The 20,437-nt window shown below is 39.6% G+C and overlaps 1 protein-coding gene across 3 annotated transcripts in view; it reads right to left on the reverse strand.

Moving 5' to 3' along the window:
• WDR44 (WD repeat domain 44) overlaps window positions 1–20,437 on the reverse strand; it is a 77,612-nt gene that overhangs the window by 14,921 nt on the left and 42,254 nt on the right. For all 3 annotated transcript variants that reach the window (XM_021685425.2, XM_044911656.1, XM_044911655.1), the window contains 8 exons: window positions 19,969–20,099; window positions 18,747–18,842; window positions 16,459–16,595; window positions 15,558–15,641; window positions 15,158–15,264; window positions 14,254–14,405; window positions 10,060–10,198; window positions 8,747–8,811 (listed from right to left, as the gene is read on the reverse strand). In XM_021685425.2, coding sequence (XP_021541100.1) covers window positions 8,747–8,811; window positions 10,060–10,198; window positions 14,254–14,405; window positions 15,158–15,264; window positions 15,558–15,641; window positions 16,459–16,595; window positions 18,747–18,842; window positions 19,969–20,099 — 911 coding nt within the window. The remainder of the gene's footprint in view (window positions 1–8,746; window positions 8,812–10,059; window positions 10,199–14,253; window positions 14,406–15,157; window positions 15,265–15,557; window positions 15,642–16,458; window positions 16,596–18,746; window positions 18,843–19,968; window positions 20,100–20,437) is intronic.

The following is a 20,437-nucleotide window of genomic DNA, read 5'->3' on the forward strand; positions in this document are numbered from 1 at the left end:
AGAGAGGCACAGCGAGAGAGGGAACAGAAGCAGGGGGAGTGGGAGAGGGAGACGCAGGCTCCCCGCGGAGCAGAGAGCCCGATGCGGGGCTCCATCCCAGGACTCTGGGATCATGACCTGAGCCGAAGGCAGACGCGTAACGACTGAGCCACCCAGGTACCCCTAAAAAAAGTCATTTTAAAGTTGGACTGCTATGAAAACTTGTAAGCCTTTTGATATTTATTAGCACTGACTATATACCAGATACTGTGTTAGTTATTTGAGATAACAAAATAAATAAGACATTTCTTAGTTTCTAATTATCTAGTCTCAGTATTTAAAAGCCAGAATGAACCTTTTAAAATATGTCAGATTATGTCATTCTCTGTTCAAAGACCCTCCACTGGCTTCCATCTCTCTCAGAGTAAAAGCTGAAGTCCTTGTAATGGCTTACACATTGTTTGCCCCATCCACACCTCTGTGACTTCATTCTTTTCTTTTTTTAGAGAAAGATGGGGGGCAGAGGGAGAGTGAGAGAGATAATCTTAAGTAAACTCTGCACTAAGCGCGGAGCCTGACATGGGGCTTGATCTCACGACCCTGATATCATGACCTGAACCAAAATCAAGAGTGGGAGGCTTGAGCGCCTGGGTGGCTCAGTTGGTTAAGCGACTGCCTTCGGCTCAGGTCATGATCCTGGAGTCGCGGGATCGAGTCCCGCATCGGGCTCCCTGCTCAGCAGGGAGTCTGCTTCTCCCTCTGACCCTCCCCCCTCTCATGCTCTATCTCATTCTCTCTCTCAAATAAATAAATAAAATCTTAAAAAAAAAAAAAAAGAGTGGGAGGCTTAACCAACTGAGCCACCCACGTGCCCCTGTGACTTCACTTTCTACTTTCTCCCTTGCTCACCAGCACTGGCTACTCAGGCCTCAATGCTCTCTCTCTCTCTTTTTTTTCGCTTTTTAAGTTTTTATTTTAATTCTAGTTAGTTAACATACAGTGTTATATTAGTTTCAGGTGCACAATATAAGGATTCAACAATCCATATATCACCCAGTAATCATCACAAGTGCACTCCTTAATCCCCATCACCTACTTCACCCATTCCCCCCCCCCCCATAATGCCATTTCTTGAACACACCAGAACTCACTTGCCATTCCCTCTACCTGGAATGCATGTCTCCTTCAGACAGCCATATGATCACTCCTTCACTTCTTTCAGATTTTGCTCAAATGACCACCTCTCGGTAAAGCTTTGCTTATCCACCTTTACTCCCTGTTACCCCACTTTATCTGCTTTATTTTTATCCATGTAACTTATCACCTTCTAATATATTACAAAACTACTTACTTTGCTTCTCTCCCACTACAAAAACTTAAGCTTCATAACAACAGATATTTTTGTCGCTTTTGTTCACTACTATATATCCTCAATTTCCTAGAACAGCGATTAATACATAGTAGGCACTCAGTAAATATTTGTGGACTAAACGAAGACACCGTGCTAGACCTTACAATGCCAACTAGTGGAGCATAATGATTAACAGCGTAAGTTTTTCCAAAGACAGATCAGAGTTGGGTTCTAATTCTGACGCTGTATTTACCAACTGTGTGAAACTGGTGAGTTGCTTAACATTCCTAAGCCTTCTTCATCTGTAAAATAGGGCTCTTAACAGTACCACCTCACAACAGTATCAGGGCTATTGTGAGGTAAAATGAGATAAGATATAAACTGTACTCAAGCAAAGTACATGGCACAGAGTAAGGGCTCATAAAATGTTAGCTGTTGTTACATAAATTGATGTAGTATACTAAGTGCCTTTAGCAGAAATATGAGCAAAATACCATGGGGGCAGTGAGGGAGCATATGAATAATTATGCACTGGATGAAGCAAGAAATGCTTCAGTGAGGAGACTTGAGTCAAACCAATTGGCCAGGCAAAGGGGAATAGTATATGTAAATACATGCAATCAACAAAGGGTCTGACATTTTTATTGGGGTAACAATAAACAACTGAGTGGCTCAGAATATAAGGTTTGTGAGAGGGAAGGGTGAAAAATAACAATGAGATCTCTGCAAGACTGAGCCATGCTAAGGAATTTGGACTAAATCTATAGGAAGTGCGCCTGGGTGGCAGTTAGTTAAGCATCTGCCTTCAGTTCAGGTCATGATCCCAGGGTCCTGGGATGAAGTCCCACATCGGGCTCCCCGCTCTGATGGGACCCTGCTTTTCCCTCTACCTCTGCTGCTCCCCCTGCTTGTGCTCTCTCTCTCTAATAAATAAAATCTTTAAAAAAAAATAAATCTATAGGAAAAAGAGAGAACCAAAAACAGTGCTTAAACAGGAAAGGAACATGATTAGATGTGTTTTACAGGAAAGTTCTTCTGTTAGCAATGAAGATGAAAGATTGGAATCTGGGAGAATAGCTATCATGGTCCAAGTAAGATACAAAGGCCCAGATTACAGCAGTGGAAATGAAAGGAATGGCCAGATTCCAAAGACATTTCTAAGATCAAGTGGGTGGGATTTCGTAAGCAAACGCTGAAGGGAGAGGAGTAAAAAGTGATCAGTTTCTAACTTCGTATATGGTATGGGTGTTAACTGACATCAAGTACACTATCAAAGGAGGGGTTATCTAGGGAAAATGATACTTAATTCTGCTTTGGACATATATTATCATCATGGATGCCTGTTTTTCCCCATGCAGAGCTCCTTGCCATGAACTGTCCGTTGCATCTTTATATTTTCAGTGCCTAACACATGGTAGAAATGTTCATAATTGTTGACTGACCCAAATCTAAATCAATGCATATTTTTTATTTTTTTTTAAAGATTTTATTTATTTATTTGACAGAGAGAGGCACAGCGAGAGAGGGAACACAAGCAGGGGGAGTGGGAGAGGGAGAAGCAGGCTTCCCACGGAGCAGGGAGCCCAATGCGGGGCTCGATCCCAGGACCCTGGAATCATGACCTGAGCCGAAGGCAGACGCTTAACAACTGAGCCACCCAGGCGCCCCTCAATGCGTATTTTTTAAAGATCTATTTTAGAGACAGAGACAGAGAGAGAGTGCACACATGCATGAGGGGAGTAGCAGAGGTAGAGAATCTTCAAGCAGACTCCCCTCTAAGCACAGAGCCTGATCTCACCACCCATGAGATCATGACCTGAACTAAAACCAAGAATCGGACATTTAACCGACTGAGCCACCCAGGTGCCCCTGGATGCATATTTTTTATTTTTTAAAGATTTATTTATTTGAGAGAGAGACAGAGAGAGAACACGTGTGTGCATGCGTGCGGGGTGGAGGGAAGGGCACAGGGACAGGGAGAGAATCTCAAGCAGACTCCCCGCTGAGCACAGAACCTGATGCAGGGCTCACTCTCACGACCCTGAGATCATGATGAGCTGAAGCCAACAGTTGGACGCTTAACCAACTGAGCCACCCAGGTGCCCCTCAACGCGTTTTTAATAAAATGCTGTACATGTACAATTTCACAAAAATTACCTCTCACCCCTTATAGTTAACTCCTTTCATCCAAGTTTTAGATTCTAATAATCTTGAAGGAGATCAGACTGTGTCACCCCAAAATATTCCCTTTACATAAAGATTATTTTGAGCTGAAGGCAACTGAGAAGAAACTGAACCAAGAAAAAGTCTCTGACCTCCCTGCTTCTTCCTAAAAGCAGAGCATGAAATTCTCTTTGTGATAGTATCTCCCTTTCAGCTCTTCCTTGCCAGGAGGGGAAAATAAGTCTTACCTCTGGAGATAGTACTAAGTAATCCTTATTCTCCATTAGTTTCCCCCAATGTTTTTACCTGGTCACAATTTACTGCCCCTAAAGCCCAACCTCACTCCTTTTTTTCTTGTCACTTCTCCAGAAACTTACCACTCTTTGTTAAAATCATATATAAGGGGGTGCCTGGGTGGCTCAGTCGTTAAGCGTCTGCCTTCGGCTCAGGTCATGATCCCAGGGTCCTAGGATCAAGCCCCGCATCGGGCTCCCTGCTCTGCGGGAAGCCTGCTTCTCCCTCTCCCACTCCCCCTGCTTGTGTTCCCTCTCTCGCTGTGTCTGTCAAATAAATAAATAAAATCTTTAAAAAAAAAAAAATCATATATAAGTCCCTGAGTCTAATGGCTTCTTTAGGTATTCAGTATTTTTCTATGAAGGCCTCATTATACACACACACACACACACACACACACACACACACATATGGAAAATACTTGGTATGACCAATGAATAAGTTAGGGATCTTGGGTGTGTCACTCTATATGCCCAACTATACTATAGGTACTTTTAGGTACTCTATTTTACATGAATGCTAACAAGACTGAGGATGTAGTTCAAAAGAGATAAATATATCACTATCATAAGAAAAGAAAAAAAGAACACACACATCAGGAAAATAAATAAATAAATAAACTACACTGTGTACACTGCCCCTCACTATAGCTAGCACTAGGTTCAAAGGTAATACCAGATACCATAATCCAAAGGCATATGAAACAGAGGCCGCTTCTAACCATCCCCAATCAAAATGACAAAAGCAAAAGAAATACCAATCTATTCTCAAAAACAACAGATATGATACTCAACTACTACAGGACAAAAGCTCAGTACTCCAGGGGTCACTACTTTTTCTATCAAAGAACTGCTATGCTCCTCATTTAAAAGGCCTGTATTTGGGGCACCTGGGTGATGCAGTTGGTTGAGCATCCAACTCTTGGTTTTGGCTCACGTCGTGGCCTCAGGGTTGTGAGATCGAGACCCGCGTCGGGCTCCAGGCTCAGCATTCAGTCTGCTTGAGTTTCTTTCTCCCTCTCCCTCTGCCCCTCTCCACCCCACATACTCGCACGCTCGCTCTCTCAAATAAATAAATCCTTTTAAGATTTTATTTATTTATTTGACAGAGAGAGATACAGTAAGAGAGGGAACACAAGCAGGGGGAGTGGGAGAAGCAGACTCCCTGCTGAGCAGGAAGCCTAATGAGTGCTTCATCCCAGGACCCTGGGATCATGACCTGAGCCAAAGGCAGACGCTAAATGACTGAGCCACCCAGGCGCCCCCCCAAATAAATAAATAAATCTTAATAAATACATAAATAAAAGGCCTGTATTCAAACAAGATTGGGAGTTACTTAGGTTTTTTGGGGGATGAGGTGGGGTGGATAGACATAGTTAAGAATCTGTCAGTAGGGGAGCCTGGGTGGCTCAGTCGTTAAGCGTCTGCCTTCAGCTCAGGTCATGATCCCAGGGTCCTGGGATCGAGTCCCACGTCGGGCTCCCTGCTCAGCGGGAAGCCTGCTTCTCGCTCTCCCACTCCCCCTGCTTGTGTTCCTGCTCTCGCTGTCTCTCTCTCTGTCAAATAAATAAATAAAAAATCTTTAAAAAAAAGAATCTGTCAGTAGAGGGGCGCCTGCGTGGCTTAGTGAGTTGAACTTCCAACTCTTGATTTCACCTCAGGTCATGATCTCAGGGTCCTGGGATGGAGGCCCGCATCAGGCTCTGAGCTCAGCTCGGAGTTGGCTTAGTATTCTCTCTCCCTGTACCTCCGCTCCTCCCCACCACTTGCGCTCTCTAAAATAAATAAAATCTTTAAAAAATACATAGAACAATCTGTTAGTAGGACTGTTGAAATAAGCATAATACAAGATGGTACAAATAGTTCCTGTTTTTAATAATAATTAATGCCTGGAAGCTTTATGGTGAATTAAACTAATAAAAGCAAACCCTTTTCCCCAAAGCAAAGTGATTAAAATTTTTACCGCTACATTAGTCAATGAAGGCTTTATGGAGGAAGTGGGCCTTGAAGAATGGGCAAGCTCTGAACAGGAAGAAGGGAGATTACAGGCATCCAGATAAGGAGGATAGGAACAAAGGCCCAGAAGCAGGAATTCAACACTGATTCAGGCCCACCATAGTCAGGCATGGGGTTAGGTTCCAAGGACATTAAAATCTGTGAAGTACTGTTTTTTGCTTTAAATCAGCCCAGAGTCTAGCCAATGAGACAAATTGCCAAAGAAGACATGGTAAGTAATATCAGTATCAAAATACCTGTAACGTTCTGTCGGAACACAAATGAGGAACAATTCTGCCTGCCTGATTCAGGGAAAATATTAAGAGAAAATAAGATATTTGAACTGAATCTTTTTTTCTTTTTGAACTGAATCTTGAAAGATGAATAGGGCTCTGCCCAGTGAGAAAAGGGGACAGGGAGGGCAATGTGGGCAAAGCAAATAGCACAAAGGCACAAAAGTGAAAGAATGGTTAGGGTACAGACCTATGTCCAGCATGGTGAATGGGATGCATAGGCACCAGGGAATTAGAACTGAGTTAAAAAGGTAAGATGTGGGGACTCCTGGGTGGCTCAGTCGGTTAAGCATCTGACTTCGGCTCAAGTCATGATCTCTGGGTCCTGGTATCTAGCCCCACCTCAGGCTCCCTGCTCAGGGGGGAGTCTGCTTCTCCCTCTGCCCCTCCCCCCCAATCGTGCTCTCTCTGTCTCTCTTTCTCACTCTCAAATAGGTAATATCTTTTAAAAAAAAATTGCATTTACTATCATAAAATATTTTTTTTTAAAAAGGGTAAGATGAGGCAATATCAGAAAGGGCCTTATTCTATAGGTGACAAGGAGCCAGCAAAAGATTTTAAACCACAAAATGGCATCAAATCTGGATTTTGGAAAAAAGCTGGTGGCAGCATAGAAAATAAATTGGGTAGAGACTGGAGACAGAAAAAGCAATTAGGAAGCTACAGCAAACATCTCAATGAATGCTGAAGGCCTAGATAATGTGGGTGACAATGGAGAATGAGGGGACAGATTCCAAGGGCATTTGTAGGTGGAGGCAAGTGGACAGAAATTTATAACTCATTTGACATGTATGTAAGGAAAAAAAATAATGGAGTATTTTCTGACGAAGTTAAAAAAGTAACTTATGGATGGTGATGCCATTAAAGGCTCAAAGAGAGAAGCAGGGTTGTGGGTAGGTAATAAAAATATTTCCATGAGTGAACATTAACATCTAACCAGTTACTCAAGCCAGACAGCTGGGGATTGTAGTAGGCTATTCACCTGCCACCCCAGCTAGTCAGTCACCAAGTGCCAGAGACCCTACCTCTTCCACATCTCTCAAATTCAGCTCATCATTATGGTTTCTAGACCCACTGCTTCATAATCGAAGTACCATTTCTCTCCTTAAGAGGTTAATAACCTCTTAAGTGGTCTCCCCGTCTCTAGTCTGGAGCCCCCATCTAATCGATCGTTTACAGTGTTTACCAGAATGCTCTTCCTGAAACAAAAATCTGAAATTTTAATTAAGCTTCTGATTGAAACCCCTCAAAGCCCCCTCCCCCCTCCCCTGCAGCTTACAGGACAAAGTCCAAATGTCTTGGTTTAACACAAAAGGCCATTTAAAATCCAAATCCTGCCTACCTCTCCTCCAACTCTCACACTTGTCTGCTTTGCTCCAGCCACATGGAACTTCTGGCAGCACCATTCACATGCCATGCCGTTTCAGCTTCCAGGCCTTTGCACTGGCTGTTCATTCTGATGAGCTCCTTCCTTCCTTGTCTCACACAGTTAACTCCTGGCTCACACACAAAGCCTCCAGGAACATTTTCTTCACGCTCTGATTTGTTGGGATAACTCCTATACTTGTGCAGTACCTACTGTAGAATATTACCATCCAGTACTAGAATTGTGGATATATCTATTCCACCAGTCAGCATAGTCCCTGAGGGCAAAGACTATGTCTCATCTGACTTTGCAGAAGCCAGCAGTATCTGGCACATGTGACAGGCACTCAAAAAACACTTGTTGAGGGAGTTCAGTTTTAGACTATTAGCCGATGTGCTTGAATACACTGATGGAGAGATTCTATATATACTGTTATGTGAAAAGGGTAGCATGCCCAATAAGATCTTATTCTTGTTTAAAAACCATTAAGCTATTCTCAAAGGAAACAAGAATTATGAAGGTAAAGCCAATTCAGGACTGGAGGCAACGAATGAATATGTCAAATAAGGATGGTCAAGGACACAACTCTGAAAAACAGCACCATTTAAGTGGGAGAAAGAGGAAGAGACAGCAAAGGTGTAGGAAGAGAACAGGAAAAAGAGAACCATAGAAAGCTGAGAGGAATATGTTTAGAGTAGGGAAACATTAGTGTCAAATACTATAGAGACAATGAGATTTCAGGAAAATACTGTTGAGCAGGTGGACATTTTAGGTTCTTTGTTTACATCACCATTGTCTAGATCAATACACAAGAAGCACATGGGACAGCTTAGAATTATATTCTCCAGTTTGCTTTTTAGGTGTAAAATTATTTAACCTTCCAGCTATCAGACCAAAGGAAAACCATTCAGATATTTTAAACTACCTGAAACTGTGATAAAGCATTTATTACACCAAGAAGATGGAAAAATTAAAATATTTCTGTATCTTTTCTTTCCTTCTTCACTCCTTATTCAGTATCCAGTATTTTTTTAAGTTGTAACATGGATTTGAGGGGAAGGGATTTTGTTTTATTTAAGTTTACATTAGTAGTTTGGTAGCTGAAGTAGTATCATGCACTGTACGACAGCTTTTAAATATCACAGTTTTTCATCTACCAATTCTAATAGAAGAACCTCTTGTTTGTAATGTATCTTAATTAACTGCTTTCATGTAACTGTAATTTCTGATAGACAATGAGGTATTTCATGGTAAATAAATCAAATTATAGTACTTAACAAGAGTAACCATAAAATACTGAACATACCCCTGTATCTGTATCAGACTTTGATGAATTCAGACTTTCCTGAGAAGGTGACGGGGACACACGTCCTAAAAACAAAATAATAATTATAAAAAAAGCATGTATGTACACACACACAAAACATCAATCAGAAATAATGACACAGGAACACCTAATTAATAGTCATACAATGTAACATTCTGAAAAAAACACATTTTCTAAATAAGTGAGGCATTAACTCTTTGGGCACCAAAATAACGGTTTTTATCATTTTTATCATAAAACCTTTATGATAAAAATGATAAAAAATAACCATATCGTCAATTTAATAAAATATTGTTGAAATCTTCATTATTCATAGTGAATACAAACAAGATGAACAATAAAGGGTCTGGGGTGGTAGAAGTCTCAAGGGCCACTAAAAATAGTCTTTCTGCTCTAGGCAGGGCAATAAAAAAAAATGTACTGTAAGTTTTTGCCAACCCACTATCATCTTCAGTTATGTATTATAACATAATGCAAGCAATACCCACAGGACCACTAAAGTATACAGGGCCTCATTTGCCAGTTTAGTGGATCTCCCCAGATTTCTATGTTCCTCAAATTGGTAATTCAAATATACTCTATACTCCAGCCCATGGCCACCTATTCTTTCTCCCATCCCTTAACTTCTTGGTTTCAGCCTTAGTTGGCTACGGTGAGGATGGGAGTGGAAGGGAGGGGTTTGTGGAGAAAATTTATTACAGTTAAATAATTATAAGAGAAGAATCCCATAAATATAAAGCTCTTATTTTTATCAATTCCACATGCTTTCCTGGTAAGTTACCAATATACAGAAATATTTTACATAGTTGTAATCATGGTGTACATACATCACATTCTGAGGTTTCTCTTTGCCATTTAACCTTTTTTCATATACCTCTGATGCACTGACAAATCACATTTCCTTTTCATGGCTGGGTCTCCTTTTTTCTTTACTTACTGGATGGATATTATTCTCCTCATTCTTTTTCTAAATTAATCAGGTTATTTCATTTAAACCCAAGAGAGACCTAAAGGTTGTCAGGGGAAACCAAGTGACTTTGTTCTCAACAGTTGATGAATTAAACTCTACACTATACTTCAAAAGGGATAAAGTCAAAAGCTCTATGGTAGCGTTTTCCATGGGATATAGATGCTTTTTGGTGTTGACTTCTGTCCTACTTTTAGGTTTGTGGCCATTATTAAAAATAGTGGTTGCTGCAAATGGTTGCCAGAGAAGAGGGCATCATTATACCTAAAATGTAAAAATGCCAGATGTCTCTAGAGTTTTAAAGCCCACAAGTAAATCAAAATACCTTCAGTATTGTATTTCATTCGCATATTGTTGAAATAGTCAAAAGCATTTTTTAAAGCCCATATTCTCACTACATTGTCTTGTCCAGCTGAGGCAAGTAATCGGCCACAGTGAGAAAATTTCATGGTCCAAACAGCTCCCTATGAAAACAAAGGAAGGTTCAGAGTTACTACTTTAAAAGTTGAAACATTCTTTTTTAAGATTTTATTTTTAGGGGCGCCTGGGTGGCTCAGTTGGTTAAGCGACTGCCTTCGGCTCAGGTCATGATCCTGGAGTCCCGGGATCGAGTCCCGCATCGGGCTCCCTGCTCGGCAGGGAGTCTGCTTCTCCCTCTGACCCTCCTCCCTCTCATGCTCTCTGTCTCTCATTCTCTCTCTCGCAAATAAAAAAAATCTTAAAAAAAAAAAAAAAAGATTTTATTTTTAAGTAATCTCCACGCCCAACGTAGGCCTCGAACTTACAAGCCCAAGATCAAGAGTCGCACGCTCTACCAACTGAGCCAGCCAGGCACCCCTAAGAGTTGAAACATTATTTTAAAGCCAAAGTAAAGAATTATTCCAAATTATACATACTAAGATAATGCTCATATTACTAACACCACTGAAGGCCAACAGTTCAATGATGTCACAACAGCACAAAGAGGAATTTTTAGGAGAAAGGTAGGATAAGATAGCAGCAGTTTACCTTAATCTAAACTAACAAGTTCAAAGCCCCAAGCCTTGTCTACAAATTAATGGAAATGGAGTTCCAAGGTGGCCAGAAATCATTGTAAACAAAAATCCTAGTTGGGGATTTCAGTCTCCTAGCTAAACACAAGAGGGAGTGACACTGGAGGAGGCAGAGCCCTCAGGATACTACTAACACCCTTGATCAAGGCTGAGGGAAACATAGGCCCATGTTAGCAGTGACCCTCATGGCACTGGGCATCTACAAGTGTTGGAATGGTGTGGTCTCATCCGATACAAGATTTCACAGTGTATGGCTGGAATTCCCAGATACTTCTAATAATAGGGAAATGTGTGAGTATGTGTTGGGAGGTGGGGGTGGCATGATTTAACAACACGAACCCTTAAATTGGAAAAGCCAAATGCTACTACAACAAATACTGTCATAACTACTATTACAACACATATCTATGCAGATCAAAAAGGTTATCTAACTTATAGGGTACCTGCTTATTTGGGAGACCATGCAACTCTTGGTCTCTAGGTCGTGAGTTTGAGCCCTATGTTGGGTGGAGAGATTACTTAAAAATAAACTTAAAAAAAAAAAAAAGAGTATCCAAGTTAGAGGCAATAGCTCATTTACTGAAATAACATTCATTTCCATAAAATTCAAGTATATTAAGAAATTTGTTATTGGGAACCTACTACAATGAGACTTTACTTAAAATTGGAAATAACGAAAGTGAATCAAAACAGTACAAGGAAGTTCATCAGTTCCTTAAGGAAGTTACTATAATCAAGTCAAATATTTTATGCGGAGATTATAAGCACCAAAGTTGAAATTCCAATCGGGCTGCCGTCTGATATGTTTATGGTTGCTTCCTTTCAGGTAAGCCACATTTTGGATTTAAAATCTAAATAGATACATAGATTCCCTGATCAAAGACCCACAGCATCATCTGTCCAGTCCAGGAGTTTATTACCAGCTTCCCTGTGTTCCCAGCATTTTCAAGGGTAACTGGATTATCACTTGGGCACTTTATACCCACTTTGGTACATTTTAACTCTGGTAGAAAACTTGTACCTCTCTCTCCTAGTTTTAGCTGCCATTTTACAAAATACACTGACCTACAGTAATATTTGTGTTAATTATTTAAAATATACCCAGGGAAGGGCGCCTGCGTGGCTCAGTCGGTTAAGCATCCAACTGTTGATTTCAGCTCAGGTCATGATCTTAGGGTCATGAGATCAAGCCCCACACGGGGCTCTGCGCTCAGCATGAAATCTGCTTGTTCCTCTCACTCTGCTCCTTCCCCTTCTCGCTCACTTTCTCTCTCTCTCAAATAAATAAATAAAACCTTTTAAAAATATACACGGGGAACATTTTAAATGTCTTCCAAAGACACACACCACCCTGTAAATTTAACTGCTTTAAAGTCTGGTACCTTTACACTGCTTTCTTAATGATACGGGCCTAGACTTTACTTATTCAATAACTTTCACTTCTTGAGGGGCACCTGGGTGGCTCAGTTGGTTATGCATCTGACTTTGGCTCAGGTCATGATCTCAGGGTCCTGGGATCAAGCCCCGCATCGGACTCCACACTCAGCACAGAGTCTGCTTCTCCCTCTCTCTCTGCCCCCTTCCCCTGCTCATGCCGTCTCTCTCTCAAATAAATAAAATCTTTAAAAACAAAACCAAAAACTTTCACTTCTTGGGGCGCCTGGGTGGCTCAGTCGTTAAGCGTCTGCCTTTGGCTCAGGTCATGATCCCAGGGTCCTGGGATCAAGCCCTGCATCGGGCTCCCTGCTCAGCGGGAAGCCTGCTTCTCCCCCTCCCACTCCCCCTGCTTGTGTTCCTTCTCTCGCTGTGTCTCTGTCAAATAAGTAAATAAAATCTTTAAAGAAAAGAAAACCTTTCACTTCTTGATATTTGCAAGCAACATATCCGATAAAGGGTTAGCATCCAAAATAAATAAAGAACTTATCAAACTCAACACCCAAAAAAACAACACAGTTAATGAGCAAAAGACATGAATAGACATTTTTCCATAGAAGATATCCAGATGGCTAACGACCCATGAAAAGATGCTCAATGTCACTCATCATCAGGGAAATATAAATCAAACCCACGATGACATACCACCTCACACCTGTCAGAAAGGCTAAAATTAACAAAACAAGAAACAACAGGTGTTGGCAAGGATGTGGAGAAAGAGGAACCCTCTTGCACTGTTGGTGGGAATGCAAACTGGAGCCACTCTGAAGAACAGTATGGAGGTTCCTCAAAGAACTAAAAATAAAACTACCCTATGATCCAGCAATTGTACTACTAAGTATTTACCCAAAGGATATAAAAATAGAGATTCAAAGGGGTACATGCACCCCGATGTTTACAGCAGCATTATCAACAATAGCCAAACTATGGAGAGAGCCCAAATGTCCATTGACTGATGAATGGCTAAAGAAGATGTGGTACACACACACACACACACACACACACAATGGGATACTACTCAGCGTTCAGAAAGAATGCTATCTTGCCATTTGCAATGATGTGGATAGAGCTAGAATGTATTATGCTAAGCAAAATTAAGTCAATCTGAGAAAGACAAATACCATATGATTTCACTCATATGTAGAATTTATTTTTTTTAAGATTTTATTTTTATTTATTTGAGAGGGAGAGAGAACAGGTGAGAGCACAAGAACAGGGCAGGGAGAAGCAGACTCCCCACCGAGCAAGGAGCCTGATGTGGGGCCCAATCCCAGGACTGTAGGATCATGACCTGAGCTGAAGGCAGCCACTTAACCGACTGAGCCACCCAGGTGTCCCCATATATAGAATTTAAAAAACAAAACAAATGAACATAAGGGAAGTAATGGGGGGGAAGGAGAGGAAAACAAACCATAAGAGACTTTTTTTTTTTTTTTAAGGATTTATCCATTCATTTTAGAGAGAGCGAGCACATGAGCGTAGGGAGGGGCTGAGGGAGAGGGAAACAGAGAATCTCAGGCAGACTCCCCGCTGAGCACAAAGCCCTGAGAGGGACTCAATCCCAAAACCCCGAGATCATGACCTGAGCTGAAATCAAGAGTCAGATGCTCAACTGACTGTGCGACCCAGGTGCCCCAAACCATAAGAGACTCTTAACGATAGAGAACAAATTGAAGGTCGATGAAGGGAGGTGGAGGGGGGATGGGTTAGATGAGTGATAGGTATTAAGGAGGGCACTGGCTGTGATGAGCACTGGGTATTGTATATAAGTGATGAATCAATGAATTTTACTCCTGAAACCAATATTGCACAGCATCTTAAATTTAAATAAAAATTTTAAAAACCTTTCAGTTCTTGAAAAATAATCCAGAGATAGACTCTGCATTACCTAGGCATTAAATCATTATTAATATTAATTTACTCTTCTTGAGTCAGGTTAGCAAAATTATATACATAAGAGATTGGCTTTGTACAAGCCAAAGTACTTCTCTCAATGAAAACAATCAATCCTGAAAAATATAAAGGTTGCTTACCATATGCTCACCACTAAGATCTTGCACCACTTTGATCTGATCAAAATCATAAGGTCCTTTGAAACCATGCGCTGCTTTGAATTTGACTGGTCTTGTATATGGCATTCCTTCATCATCACTTGATGAAGGATCATCTTGATCAGTATGAAACACTGAATAGAAAAGCAATATAGAAATCATCACTAGCTAATGTAGATAAAGCTACTATCAGATTTTCTTTCTACTGTTTACCAAGAAAATTTATTAAATGGAAAAGCAATAACTATTACTAAATAGCATATTGGTTAAGAGCATGGGATCTGGTGTCAGATTGTCTGGGTCCAAATCCAGCTCTGTCATTTATTGTCTCTGTGTCCATAGCCAAAGCACTGGACCTTTTTGTGCCTTGATTTTCTCATCTACAAAATGGAGGTAATAACAGTACTTACCTCATAGGGTTTTTATGAAGGTTAAATGAATGAATACAGGTCCAAGTGCTTAGAAGAGTGTCTGGCACAAAATAACTACTGTATTAGTGCTTATTAAATAAAATAAATGAGTACAATTACAACAAAGGCACAGGAAGTTAAGATCTGTAAAATTTAGAAAATCTTCCAAATTTTGAAACTATTTATAAAAACTAAATAAACTTAAAAATTAATTTGCAATTGATTAATGAACACTCATCTCTTCCAGGTTGCCACAGTTACAAAGTATGCACAAATTCATGTTTAAGATGAATTTATTTTTCTTTCTGCTCATAAAATTAAGTGATACCTAGAATAACATGATTTATTGAACTGCTAAAATGTTTGCTACAAAGGTTTCTTACTTTCAATAAAACAGAATGCTTCTTATAAATCATAGGCTAAATTTGGATTACAAATCAATTAAATATTCATTTGCAATGTTCTATTTCACTTACCTTCGTCTCTAACACTTTTAACTTTATTCACAGCACGTTCACCATATTCTTCTGCAAGGTGCTTTGCTCTCTTTACTGATTTTCCTAAGAACTTCTTTAGTTGAGTCCTTACCAAAAATACAAAAAACCAAAATTATTATTATTTTTTAAAGATTTTATTTATTTATTTATTTGACAGAAAGAGAGACAGTGAGAGAGGAACACAAGCAGGAGGAGTGGGAGATGGAGAAGCAGGCTTCCTGTGGAGCAGGGAGCCCGATGTGGGGCTCAATCCCAGGAGCTGGGATCATGACCTGAGCTGAAGGCAGATGCTTAACGACTGAGCCACCCAGGCGCCCCGAATTCTCGTATTTTTTAAATAAAAGCTTGAAATAAAGAAAGGAGATGTACTGTAACTCACGTTTTCTGTTTTAACCTTCCACCATCAGTATCTGTTGTCTGAGACTGTAACTTCTCTTCATCATCTGACTGTGCCGCGTCATTACTACAAGAAGGGGAAGAAGTCATTTTAAAAGAAGCCATTTCCCCTACACCTCTCAACAATCCATGTATACTATATACTCAGGTACTCAGAATAAAACTATGTTAACATACTTTATATAAGTTTAATTTTAATGATCCTCAGAATGTAAGACTTGAGAGATCAAAGAGTAGAATCTTTAAGCATGGTTTAATGTACAAAATGCAAGTGAAAGCAATTTAGGAACTTATGGAAAACCTACTACCAACAAGGCTTTTTGTTGGACAAAACGTGCCGCACAGAAATGACAAATTAACTACCTCTTCGTTCTTCAGGTACATCACGTATTACACTTTATTGAGATTTGCTTTCACAATAATCATTTCTTCGATCTACATACATCTCACAGTAAAGTCAATCACCTCTCTAAAGCCATTTTCTGACCTACAAAGGTAATACGTATTATAAGTAGATAATAAGTATTATAATACTTATAAAATCTGTGGTCCTTAAAGCAAGGTTTCAGAAGCCAGACGTTCATTCCACATGGCTTTTTGCCCTCAATATGTTTCACTAATGTCTCTAGTATTATATAAATCATTTTAAAAGAAAAACAAAATACTATGAGATTTCAGATATATACTATTTTCCCCAAATAGCTGTACGGTCTTGAGAGAGAATAATGTTGAAGAATACATACATTAACTAACTCTATTTTAATTCCATATTTAAAAAAAGAAGACTGAATGAAACCAAATTAGGGACTATTATAGTTCATAAACAGAGAAATCTTCACCACTCTGAAATACTACAAATGATAAATAATAACAATAGGCCATACCTTACATATTCCTTAGTCCTTCTCATGATGTGTAGAGTGAGAGGATTAATACCTGTTGGCAGTTTCTCTTCCGCAAGACTCAAAGGTATTTCTTCTCCAGTATCCAGGTTCTTAATCATGACACTGGCTAAAATTTCCTGAGGTAAAAAATAACACCAAGAGGACCTATAATTTAATTAACTTTTTGAGTTTGCAAAATCCTCATTTAAGCTAAGGACTTTCTAGACACCTTCAGTGCTCTGTAATTTTTATCTTTTTTCATGACATACAATTCATACATTGCAAAATGCACTCATTTAATTCAATGATTTTGAGTAAATTCAGAGTTGTGCAACAATCACCTTTATTTAAGTTTCGAATATTTCCACTACCTCAAAAAGAAACCCCATGCCCATTAAATGTCATACCTCATTCCCCTCCCCTCCCAGCCCCTGGCAACGACCATTCTACGTTTTGTCTCTATGGTTTGCCTATTACAGACATTTCATATAAATCAAATCATCCTGTATGTGGTCTTTTGTGATTGGCTTCTTTTGCTTAGCACCATGTTTTCCAGGGTCATCCACACTGCAGCATGTGTCAGAACTTCATTCCTTTTAATTGCCAAAAAACAGTCCATGTGGATTGGATATACCACATTTTATTCATCCATTCATGGGAGATGAACATTTATGTTGTTTCCACACCTGGCTATTATGAATACTCGTGTACTTTTTTTTTTTTTAAAAGATTTTATTTATTTGAGAGAGAGACAGAGAGGAGAGAGAGCACGCAAGCACCGGCAGGGGGAGGGGGAAGGGCAGAGGGAGAAGCAGACTCCCCGCTGAGCAGGGAGCCCCACGCAGGATCCTGAGACCATGACTTGAGCCAAAGGCAGACGCTTAACTGACTGAGCCAGGCTGGCGCCCCACTTGTGTACGTTTTTTGTGTGGACATATATCTTCATTTCTATTTGGTGTATACACAGGAGTAGAATTGCTGGATCATGGTAACTCAATGTCTAATGTTTTGAGGAACTGCCATACTGTTTTCCAAAGTACAATAATTTTTTAAAATGTATCATTTAAAAGAAACGAAAACTGGGTTGCCTGGCTGGCTCAGTTGGTGGAGCATGCGGCTCATGATATTGGGGTGCAGTTTGAGCACCATGTTGGATGTAGAGATTACTTAAAAAAAAAAAAAATCTTTAAAAAAAAGACATGAAAGGGCGCCTGGGTGGCTCAGTTGGTTAAGCGACTGCCTTCGGCTCAGGTCATGATCCTGGAGTCCCTGGATCGAGTCCCGCATCGGGCTCCCTGCTCGGCGGGGAGCCTGCTTCTCCCTCTCCCGCTCCCCCCTCTTGTGCTCTCTCTCTCTCTCTCACTCTCTCTCTCAAATAAATAAATAAAAAAAATAAATAAATAAAAAAAAAAATAAAAAAAAGACATGAAAACTAAGATTTTGCTTCAAAACTTTATTCAGAATAAATTGGTCAATGTATACTAAATTTTAATGGTAAGTAAGCACTGAGTCTGCATATACTGTACATCACCTAACAAGTATAAAAACATATAACATCAAGTTCTTTTTAAGCCCACCTTCTATTAAGTTTGGGCTTTGTTTTCAATACATTTGTTCTACCACATAATGGTATAAAAAGGTACTTTTAAGTTAGAGTGGCAAACTCCAACATATTAAAAAAACAAAAACTGGGGTGCCCGGGTGGCTCAGTCAGTTAAGCATCTGCCTTTGACTCAGGTCATGATCCCAGGGTCCTGGGATCCAGCCCTGAGTCGGGCTACCTGCTCAGTGGGGAGCCTGCTTCTCTCTCTCTTCCCCACTTGTGTTCTCTGTCACTATCTCTGTCTCTCAAATAAATAAACAAACAAATAATTAAAAATCTTTAAAAACAAAAAAAAACAAACAAAACCAAAAAACAAACAAAAAAACCCCCAAATCTGGGATGCCTGGCTGGCTCAGTCAGTACAGCATGTAACTCTTGATTTTGGGGTGTGAGTTCGAGCCCCACATTGGGTGTAGTGTTTACTTAAAAAAAATAAAATAAATTTTTAAAAACTAAGAAAATCATCAATTTTCATTTTTTCTTCTACATTATTTTTTTTTTGCTTAACAGCAATAAACTTAAATTTTTTTAATCATGGTAAAATATTTTTAGTTGTATAGTTCAGTGGTATTAAGCACATTCACAATGCTGTGCAACCATTACCACCATTCATCTTGGGAGGTTCTTCATCTTCTCATTATGATTTTTATATTTTATGTTAAGAACAAAAAGAATCTAACTATACCTCATCAGTAAGCTCTCTCCCAGAGTTGGATCTAGGTCTCTGAGGGCCCATCACTTCACCTGCTATGGTCTGCCCATCAGGTGCTTTTCCATTTTCCTAAAATTACAATTTTATAAACAGAAAGTAGACAGAGTCAATTGCTATAAACACTCAATTATTCATTACCACACACAGTTCTAAAGAATCCCATAATTCACATAATGGAGCCTACTGAAAATTTAAATGAAACACTCCATTTCAGTCCTTTATTATTCCCAGCATGCTGAAAAACATTAGGTATCAAAACCATTGCTGCCCATGAAATAATGTCTTAGTCTTGAAAGCAAATAGATGTTCTACTTGAACGTGACCCAAAAGCAGTTCTCTATTAGCAGAGTGCCGGCACGAAGAGTGCCATTAATCAGGGATATACTTGTGCTTATCTCGAAGGCAGGGGGTGGCAAACTTTTACTATAAAGAGCCAGAGAGTAAATGTTTTAGGCTTTCTGCTTCACATATATTATCTGTCACATATTCTTTTTTTTTTTCTTCTTCTCCTTACACTCCTTTACAAATGTAAAGACCATTCTTAGCTCAGGGACTCTAGAACACAGACTACTGCCAGTCTCTGCTCTAAGGCTATGACAGGCCTGAAGGGCCTTATCTCCCAGTCTGCTAACCTGTCCGTACCACTGCTACCGTGTAAGTAAGCCTTGAGTCCCAGAAACTGGGCTATGGTAAAAATTCATGCTATCACGTGCTTTCTATTGCCTCATATATGGATATATAGCCTAGTATATGAAGGGTTTTTTTCATGATTAGGTAAAGGAAATTGTAAATAAAAGTCCTCAGTTTTGACCACCATAGGTAAGGTAAATGAAGACTGTAGTTGATGTTTATTAACATTATAATAATATTACAAATAGTAGCAACTTTCATTTTTTTTTGATTGCCTACTGCATGCCAGGTACTTGGCATACTTTAGCTCATTTCATCCTTCCAAGATACCTTCAAGGAAGGTTTTCCCCTCATTTTATCAATGGGACATCTGAAACTTAGATATTAAATAGTTTGTTAGAATCACCTAGCTATATAGTAGCAGAGCTAAAAAAGGGATATAAGAAGGCCAGGTTTTACGGACAAGGAAATATTCTGCCTGGAGAAGAAGGTTCAACAAGCAACAAACCAGACAGCTACAGAAAGTTGTTAAAGCCTCTATCAAATATAACATGAATTCACCCACCTGGGCAGTAACTACTTTATCTCCACTGGTAGCACTTGCCAAGTCAAGAGAAGGCTGAGAATCCTTGACTGTATTCTCTGAAGCCATGTTCGTACTTAGGAGAGTATCAGATGTAATATTCTCTTTGGGAACTGCAATGACGATGATGATAATAATAATGATGATGATAATGGCAATAACTAGTATTTATATAGGACCTTATATAGAGCTTGAAAAGTGCTTTAACCTTTGTCTGATTCTTACAACAATCCCATGAGAAAGTGGTTTTATTACTCTCATTTTACATATGGAGAAACCAGGGCTCAAACAAGTTATTTCAATTCCTCAAAGCTATACAACTTATACACGAGGAGATCTACATCATGAATTCAGATCTTAAGTCTCCAATGGTAACAGATTTGAAAGTTTGAAGTCTACTAAAATGTTCGAACACAGTAACTTACTACCAATATAAACATTTTCACTTTTT

This window comes from Neomonachus schauinslandi, chromosome X (genome assembly GCF_002201575.2).
Source record: "Neomonachus schauinslandi chromosome X, ASM220157v2, whole genome shotgun sequence".
Lineage (NCBI taxonomy): Eukaryota > Metazoa > Chordata > Mammalia > Carnivora > Phocidae > Neomonachus > Neomonachus schauinslandi.